This window comes from Coregonus clupeaformis, unplaced genomic scaffold, assembly GCF_020615455.1.
Source record: "Coregonus clupeaformis isolate EN_2021a unplaced genomic scaffold, ASM2061545v1 scaf0079, whole genome shotgun sequence".
Classification (NCBI taxonomy): Eukaryota; Metazoa; Chordata; class Actinopteri; order Salmoniformes; family Salmonidae; genus Coregonus; species Coregonus clupeaformis.
The window spans coordinates 703264-713088 of record NW_025533534.1 but is presented as its reverse complement, the minus strand read 5'-3'; the positions used below and the strand labels follow the sequence as shown (position 1 = coordinate 713088).

General features: G+C 45.0%; 1 protein-coding gene across 1 annotated transcript; it reads left to right on the top strand.

Moving 5' to 3' along the window:
• Positions 1-356: 356 nt before the first annotated feature.
• LOC123483331 (GTPase IMAP family member 7-like) lies at positions 357-9149 on the top strand. Its single transcript, XM_045213135.1, has 2 exons — positions 357-929; positions 9144-9149. The coding sequence occupies exons 1-2, from the start codon at positions 357-359 to the stop codon at positions 9147-9149; spliced, it is 579 nt and encodes a 192-aa protein (XP_045069070.1).
• Positions 9150-9825: the final 676 nt, after the last annotated feature.

Genomic DNA, 9825 nt, shown 5'->3' with positions numbered 1-9825 from the left:
GACCAAGGTTCTATCCCAGGCTGTATCACAACTGGACGTAATCTGGAGTCCCATAGGGCGGCGCACAATTGGCCCAGCGTCATCCGGGTTAGGGGAGGGTTTGGCCGAGGTAGGCCTTCATTGTAAATAAGAATCTGTTCTTAACTGACTTGCCTAGTTAAATGAAATAAAATAATGTATTATTTAAGATACAATTAATTACAAGAAATTAGTTAACAATTAATTAATTAATGACACAGGGATCCTTTAGAGATCTTTGTGATTATACATGTATATTACTATACATTCTATGTACAGTATCATTTAAAGTAATTTAAGTCCTAATGATGCCCCTCCTCCCTATAGAGTTAAACCCAATGAGGATTGTGCTGCTGGGGAAAACAGGAAGCGGCAAAAGCAGTGCAGGAAACACCATCTTAGGAGGAGGAAAGGAAGAGTTCAAGATCGGTAGTTCAGCCATCTCCGAAACGCACAAGTGTGAAGCAAAGACCAAGGAAATCAATGGAAGAAAACTCACTGTAGTAGACACACCTGGACTCTTTGACACAGTCGTCCCTGAAGAGGAGCTGAATCCTGAACTAGTGAAATGTATTGTAGAGTGTGCTCCGGGGCCACATGCCTTTCTCATTGTGCTTAGAGTGGACAGGTACACAGTCCACGAGGAACAAGTCATTGCAGAAATTGAGAAATGTTTTTCACCAGAGGCCTTCAATTACGCCACAGTTCTCTTCACTTATGGTGACCAGCTTCCTGAAGGACAAACTATTCAGGATTTTGTGAAAACAAATGAGAAACTGAGTGAGCTTGTGAAGAGATGTGGAGGCCGCTGTCATGTCATCGACAACAAATACTGGAGCACCAATCAGCAGGATCAGTACAGGAACAACCAGTACCAAGTAGCAGAGCTTCTCAACACCATAGAGAAGATGGTGAGAGAGAATGGAGGAGGATGCTACACCAACGAGATGCTTAAAGCAGTAGAGAGAGAAATACAAGTAGAGATAGTGAGTCTTAGGGAGTCAAACAGACAGATGTCAGAGGAAGAGATCGAAAAACTAGCTAAGGATAGAACGAGAAAGAAGCTCCTCATCAAATTGTCAGGGATAGCAACAGGTGTAGTGGTAGGAGCTCTACTGGGGGTTGCAGGGTCATTAGCAATAGTACTTTTACTTCTTGCAAAGCCACTGATAACCTTAGTTATCAGTGAAGCATTAGGAGGAGGATCAGCAGGAGGAGCAGCAGCAGCAGAAGGATCAGCAGCTGCTGTAGAGATGGGAGTTGTAGTTTTGGTGGAGACAGGGGCAACCATTGGAGTGTGTACGGGGTTAGGCATAGCTGTTGCTGGGACAGCAGCATTAGCAGGAGGAATAAGAGGGGGGATAGTTGGAGCTGCTGCTGCAGAGGATGCAGAGACACCAGGAGAGGCAGCAGAGAAAGCAGCTGAGGCAGTCTGTGAGGAGGGTAAGGCAGTCTGGGAGGAGGTTGAAGGTTTTATAGACAAAGTAAGATATATGACAGAGGGGTACAGCAAACTGAGTTTGAGTGATGGAAATTAGTAGCAAGAGCACTCTAGGTATTCAGAAAACAAAGGTGAAATGAGTGAAAGAGTGATAGCAACGTGTGTTTCAATAGTTTACTATACACACCAGTCAGTACTATACACACCAGTCAGTACTATACCACAGAAGAAGAAAAAAATAAGAACAATAAAACGTTGTGTCTTGTGAAAATTAAGTGACCGTTCAAACAAATAAATTTTTTTTCAGACAAATCAAATGTTAGAACATGTCAATGTTTTAACAGAATTACACTAACAAATGTTTGATTTCAATGTTTTAACAGAATTACAGTAGCAGATGTTTGATTTCAATGTTTTAACAGAATTACCCTAGCAAATGTTTGATTTCAATGTTTTACAGAATTACAGAAGCAAATGTTTGATTGCTATTTTCTAATGATTAAAATGAAAATAATTTCCTTTCAATGAAAATGATGTAATGAGTAAAATAAAAAATACCACACAAAAAGAACACATTATACTGTATATAACATGCATGATTACATCCCTGTCTCTGGAGACACAGAGAAGTGGCTCATAAAATTATATTTACCACAATGTAGATTTTATATCAATGCTTCCCTTTTCACAGCTTAATAGCTTTTAGTTTATGTAAGTGTAGTCAGTGACATCAGCTTAGTAGCAATTACCAGCATTGTGGAAATATTACGTTTATTCACTCAAAAATGTTCCTGTTTTTTTATGATCACTATGGTATTCTCTGTATTTACTATTTTTAATGATTAGGTATTTAGGACTGTGGACTGGCATGTATTCCACACTCTATTGATTGAATTACTTGCAAAAACAATAAAATAGCTAGTTTTTCACAATCTGTTGGATATTTATGTGTACTTGATGACTCATTGCGAGCTCACAGAACAGAGCTCCGGGCAGCTGAGCGGAAATGGAAGAAAACTAGACTCCCTGCAGACCTGGCATCTTTTCACTCCCTTCTCTCTACATTTTCTTCATCTGTTTCTGCTGCTAAGGCCACTTTCTACCACTCTAAATTCCAAGCATCCGCCTCTAACCCTAGGGAAGCTCTTTGCCACATTATCCTCCCTGCTGAATCCCCCCTCCTCCCTCTCTGTGGATGACTTCGTCAACCATTTTGAAAAGAAGGTTGACGACATCCGATCCTCGTTTGTTAAGTCAAATGACACTGCTGGTCCTGCTCACACTGCCCTACCCTATGCTTTGACTTCTTTCTCCCCTCTCTCTCCAGATAAAATCTTGCGACTTGTGACGGCAGGCCGCCCAACAACCTGCCCGCTTGACCCTATCCCCTCCTCTCTTCTCCAGACCATCTCCGGTGACCTTCTCCCCTTACCTCACCTCGCTGATCAACTCATCCTTGACCGCTGGCTATGTCCCTTCCGTCTTCAAGAGAGCGAGAGTTGCACCCCTTCTCAAAAAACCAACACTCGATCCCTCTGATGTCAACAACTACAGACCAGTATCCCTTCTTTCTTTTCTCTCCAAAACTATTGAGCGTGCCGTCTTTAGCCAACTCTCTTGCTATCTCTCTCAGAATGACCTTCTTGATCCAAACCAGTCAGGTTTCAAGACTGGTCATTCAACTGAGACTGCTCTTCTCTGTGTCACAGAGGCTCTCCGCACTGCTAAAGCTAACTCTCTCTCCTCTGCTCTTGTCCTTCTAGACCTGTCTGCTGCCTTTGATACTGTGAACCATCAGATCCTCCTCTCCACCCTCTCCGAGCTGGGCATCTCCGGCGCGGCTCACTCTTGGATTGCGTCCTACCTGACCGGTCGCTCCTACCAAGTGGCGTGGCGAGAAGCTGTCTCCGCACCACGTGCTCTCAACACTGGTGTCCCCCCAGGGGCTCAGTTCTAGGCCCTCTCCTATTCTCGCTATACACCAAGTCACTTGGCTCTGTCATATCCTCACATGGCCTCTCCTATCATTGCTACGCTGACGACACACAACTAATCTTCTCCTTTCCACCTTCTGATAACCAGGTGGCGAATCGCATCTCTGCATGTCTGGCAGACATATCAGTATGGATGACGGATCACCACCTCAAGCTGAACCTCGGCAAGACGGAGCTGCTCTTCCTCCCGGGGAAGGACTGCCCGTTCCATGATCTCGCCATCACGGTTGACAACTCCGTTGTGTCCTCCTCCCAGAGTGCGAAGAGCCTTGGCGTGACCCTGGACAACACCCTGTCGTTCTCCACTAACATCAAGGCGGTGACCCGATCCTGTAGGTTCATGCTCTACAACATTCGGAGAGTACGACCCTGCCTTACACAGGAAGCGGCACAGGTCCTAATCCAGGCACTTGTCATCTCCCGTCTGGATTACTGCAACTTCGCTGTTGGCTGGGCTCCCTGCCTGTGCCATTAAACCCCCAACAACTCATCCAGAATGACGCAGCCCGTCTGGTGTTCAACCTTCCCAAGTTCTCTCACGTCACCCCGCTCCTCCGCACACTCCACTGGCTTCCAGTTGAAGCTCGCATCTGCTACAAGACCATGGTGCTTGCCTACGGAGCTGTGAGGGGAACGGCACCTCCGTACCTTCAGGCTCTGATCAGTCCCTACACCCAAACGAGGGCACTGCGTTCATCCACCTCTGGCCTGCTGGCTCCCCTACCTCTGCGGAAGCATAGTTCCCGCTCAGCCCAGTCAAAACTGTTCGCTGCTCTGGCACTCCAATGGTGGAACAAGCTCCCTCACGACGCCAGGACAGCGGAGTCACTCACCACCTTCCGGAGACATTTGAAACCCCACCTCTTTAAGGAATACCTGGGATAGGATAAAGTAATCCTTCTACCCCTTTTCAGTGTGTGTTAGGTTATCAGCCGGTTCTGGCACCATGGCATCAGAGCCAGATCGAGGCTCCTGCGGTGGATGAGTGGTTTCAGCGCTCGGAGGAGACGTGGAACGCTGCCCACGTACATCTGCAGCGGGCCATCCGCAGGCAGAAGGCGAGCGCCGACCTCCACCGCAGTGAGGGTCCAGTCTACGCCCCTGGAGATCGAGTCTGGCTCTCGACTCGAAACCTGCCCCTTCGCCTGCCCTGCCGGAAGCTTGGCCGGCGGTTAGTGGGGCCATTTAAAGTCCTGAGGAGATTGAATGAGGTGTGTTACATGTTGCAACTGCCTAATGACTATCACATTAACCCCTCATTCCATGTGTCTCTCCTCAGGCCGGTGGTAGCTGGTCCACTCCAGGAGAGTGAGATAAGAGAGACCCCTCCGCCCCCACTGGACATCGAGGGGGCTCCGGCGTACTCAGTCCGGTCCATCGTGGATTCGAGACGTCGGATGGGGGTCTACAATATCTCGTGGAGTGGGAGGGGTGCGGTCCGGAGGAACGGTGCTGGGTGCCTAGGAGGGACATTCTAGATCCATCCCTCCTGACTGAGTTCCATCGTAGTCATCCCTCGCGCCCCTGCTCCACGTCCTCCTGGCCGTCCCCGAGGCGGGTGTCGGCGCACGGCTGGAGCCGCGCGTCAAGGGGGGTACTGTCACAATTCCCGCCCGAGGCTGCTCCTCCTCCTTGTTCGGGCAGGCTTCGGCGTTCGTCGTCCCCGGAGTACTAGCTGCCACCGTTTTATGTTATCTATGTTTGTTTGGTTTTGTCTGATTAGTGCACCTGTTCCATATCACATATTGATTATGTCACCTATAAGTTTCCTTTGGTTTTGTTTGTAGTTGTGTGTCGTTGTACGCCTGTCTGTTGGTGTAGGTTATTTGTTTTCTTATTGTTAGTGCTGTTCGCACTTTACGCACTGTTTTGCGTATTCGCTCGCCTCCTGTTTATGAGGCCCGTTGGATTTGTATTTTGCTCCTGTGACTATTAAAGTCGGATCGACTAAGCTTCTGTGTCCTGCGCCTGACTCCAACACCGCATCCACATCAGCCACTTGACAGTGCTTTCATTGTATGCTTATATGCCCCCTTTATATATCCTATGGTTCTGACTTGGTGTACAGGGAGAACACTGTAAGAACGTTCCATGTTCTGAATTCTGTCGCTGTACATTTGTAGTGCTGAACAAATAGTTATATTGACTATGTCCATCCTAGCTCGCTTATTAATGTCTTAATCGAAATTTCAGATTGCCTCTTATCCGCTTGTTGTCCTCTTATGCCATAGTTTGTACATCTCAATAGTCAGTAGAAACCACATTTGTTTAAGCAAATCAGCCATATCAGCTTAGTTGTTTTTTTTAAAGGCTGTAAATGAGGCTGAATGAACTGTTTTGCTGCCAGACAAGGATCCACTGATAGCCAGGTGTAGCAGTGGTAAGGTGTTGGGACTGCTGTTGGGACTGCTGTTGGGACAGCTTTATGTAGGCCCTAACAGTTTGTGGGCAACGTTTGTCACCGTTATAGTTCAATTAATGTATTGTTTAGTGTTGTGTCGTGTAGTGTAATGTGGTGGCTTTGCTGGCATTCATCCCACATTTTTGGTTTTGTGTGCCCGCCAAGATTTACATGCTAAAATCGTCACTGTTCTCTTTCAACCAATCAGATCACTTTCAACCAATCAGAGGACAGCCCATTTCAAAGCACAGTGTTTGGCAAAGTGGGATTTTGTCCTAAACCCACACATTGTTTTTGAGAGGATTCTGATTGGACCGGCCATTTTCTAACTTATTCTAAACGCCCATCTATTTGAGAAAGGCCAAACTGATTCGTGAAGTGAAACAGAATGGTGAACGCAGTGATCAGGCTGTTTCCACCAGGCTACCACCAACCTGTCTCGTAGTGAGGCCTTTTCTTATTTCCACTCTCACGGGTCGCTGAAAAGATCCACCCACTGACTGTTGAGCTTTCACCCAACCAATCACATTAATTCTGCCCTAGAGGCAGACCTTACCTCAGAACAAGATTGAATAAGGAAAACTCCACTGAGCGATTTAGAAGTCTAGAGTATTGGTTGCCATGACTTCCATCATTGCTATACAGTGCAGTTTATTGTCATCATTGATATATAGTGATATCTACTGTCATCCTTGATATATATTGATATCTACTGTCATCATTGCTATACAGTGATATTGAATGCAATCATTGATATATAGTGATATAGACTGTCATCACTGATATAGTGATATCTACTGTCATCATTGATATATAGTGATATCTACTGTCATCATTGAGCAAGTTGAGGTGACTAAACTGCTTGGAGTAACCCTGGATTGTAAACTGTCATGGTCAAAACATATTGATACAACAGTAGCTAAGATGGGGAGAAGTCTGTCCATAATAAAGCTCTACTCTTTCCTTCTTAACAGCTCTATCAACAAGGCAGGTCCTACAAGCTCTAGTTTTATCGCACCTGGACTACTGTTCAGTTGTGTGGTCAGGTACCACAAAGAGGGACTGAAGCAATTGGCTCAAAACAGGGCAGCACGGCTGGCCCTTGGATGTACACAGAGAGCAAACATTAATAATATGCATGTCAATCTCTCCTGGCTCAAAGTGGAGGAGAGATTGACTTCATCACTGCTTGTGTTTGTGAGAGGTGTTGACATGTTGAAAGCACCGAGCTGTCTGTTTGAACGACTGGCACACAGCTCAGACTCCCATGCATACCCCACAAGACATGCCACCAGAGGTCTCTTCACAGTCCCCAAGTCCAGAACAGTACTACATAGAGCCATGACTACATGGAACTCTATTCCACATCAGGTAACTGATGCAAGCAGTAGAATCAGATTTAAAAAACAGATTAAAAATACACCTTATGGAACAGCAGGGACTGTGAAGCAACACAAACATAGGCACAGACACATTCATACACACACATGATAACATACGCTCTATACACACACATACACATGGATTTTGTGTTGTAGATATGTGGTAGTGGAGTAGGGGCCTGAGGGCACACACTTTGAATGCTGTGAAATCTGTTATGAATGTAATGTAATGTTTTTAAAAATGTATAACTGCCTTAATTTTGCTGGATCCCAGGAGGAGTAGCTGCCTTGGCAGCAGCTAATGGGGATCCATAATAAATACAAATACAAATACAAATAGGCTCATTCTGTTCAGAATAACCCAGGGTATGACCCGATGTCATCTTGTAACTGTAAATCAAACATAGTTGACATTGTATATAACATTAGTTTTATGATTTGGAAACTAGAAGTGCACATTTGGATTCACGGGTGTTTGGCTTGCTTGTATGACATCAACGTGGTATTTATTATAATCCTCAAAGTCTCATATTTCTAAATACATAGTCATCTTAATTTACAGCATTTCCCCTACTCAGACAACAAAAAAGGGCGGTACGTCCTGTATGAACACAAACTCACTTCCTTGACAACTTCCTTCACAACAGCTCTGCTCCACGAAGCAGAAGAAGTATGAATGCCCTGACATCTGCAGAGGCCGCATCGCAGTAAATGCTGTACGGACTATACAGTTGCCAGATTGACCATCAATTGGCTTTTACTATGTTCCAATTTAATATTCAACCCCTATACAGGTACGGGTGTAAAGTTGTCCTGTCCCCTTAGCAGAAAAACACCCCCAAAGCATAATGTTTCCACCTCCATGTTTGACGGTGGGGATTGTGTTCTTGGGATCATAGGCAGCATTCCTCCTCCTCCAAACATGGCGAGTTGAGTTGTTGCCAAAGAGCTCGATTTTGGTCTCATCTGACCACAACACTTTCACCCAGTTCTCCTCTGAATCATTCAGATGTTCATTGGCAAACTTCAGACGGGCCTGTATGTGTGCTTTCTTGAGCAGGGGGACCTTGCGGGCGCTGCAGGATTTCAGTCCTTCACGGCGTAGTGTGTTACCAATTGTTTTCTTGGTGACTATGGTCCCAGCTGCCTTGAGATCATTGACAAGATCCTCCCGTGTAGTTCTGGGCTGATTCCTCACCGTTCTCAAGATCATTGCAACTCCACGAGGTGAGATCTTGCATGGAGCCCCAGGCCAAGGGAGACTGACAGTTCTTTTGTGTTTCTTCTATTTGCGAATAATCGCACCAACTGTTGTCACCTTCTCACCAAGCTGCTTGGCGATGGTCTTGTAGCCCATTCCAGCTTTGTGTAGGTCTACAATCTTGTCCCTGACATCCTTGGAGAGTTCTTTGGTCTTGGCCATAGTGGAGAGTTTGGAATCTGATTGATTGATGGCTTCTGTGGACAGGTGTCTTTTATACAGGTAACAAACTGAGATTAGGAGCACTCCCTTTAAGAGTGTGCTCCTAATCTCAGCTCGTTACCTGTATAAAAGACACCTGGGAGCCAGAAATCTTTCTGATTGAGAGGGGGTCAAATACTTATTTCCCTCATTAAAATGGAAATCAATTTCTAACATTTTTGACATGCGTTTTTCTGGATTTTCGTTGTTGTTATTCTGTCTCTCACTGTTCAAATAAACCTACCATTAAAATTATAGACTGATCATTTATTTGTCAGTGGGCAAACGTACAGAATCAGCAGGGGATCAAATACCAAGGTCAGTGGTACTGTATGACAAGTCACCTAGTTACGGGGAACTACAGAGAAAACAAGAGAGACAATGGCTCTGTTTCATTCCAGGAAGATATTCACTCCCCTCTGCTCTCATTTACTCCCCTTCACAGATCTGATAGGACTGGATATGCAAAAGCTTATCCAGGAGAGAGATGTTTATTTTGGCACATCTGACGTAACACGTACAGGTTTCAACACGCCATTCCTTCCTCATAGCAGTCAACCTTTAGACACAGCTAAATAGATTGTTTTAAGTTCACATTCTGTCATTTGAGTAGAGGATACTTGTCTTCATGAGAAGATGGCTTCATCTTCTGGTGAGTGCTTGTTAAACAGAACACATTTTACATTTTAGATGACATTATGGGGCGGTTTCCCGGTCAGAGCTTTAATTAAATCAGGACTAGACTAATTCTGCTACTATTGCTTATCTTCTGATGACTGACTTCTAGACTATGGAGTCCTTGACTAGAGGAACTAGGTGCAGGTGGTTATGATGTGAGGTTGTTTCAGAAGCCTGGGATGGACTACAAATATTTAAGTGTCAAAAGTTGGAAAAGTGGCAGGTTCTAGGTCTGGGTTGGGCAGTCAGAGTGAAGCTGAGGCAAACAACAAAATACTTTAATTTATTACGTTTCAACACATTCCCTTTTCTCAATTCTGTTCAATTGCTTTGTTTCCATAAATATAATTGTCTTACTTTTTACTCTAAAAACCACGCTAGTTAAAATCAGACAAACATCCAAACCAAACCAAGAAAACGGAAAGGGGTACAAGGTAGTGATATGTCCA

Bases quoted from the DNA above. Each gene is read 5' to 3' on its own strand.
- LOC123483331 (XM_045213135.1), top strand. From the start codon at position 357: ATGAGGATTGTGCTGCTGGGGAAAACAGGAAGCGGCAAAAGCAGTGCA.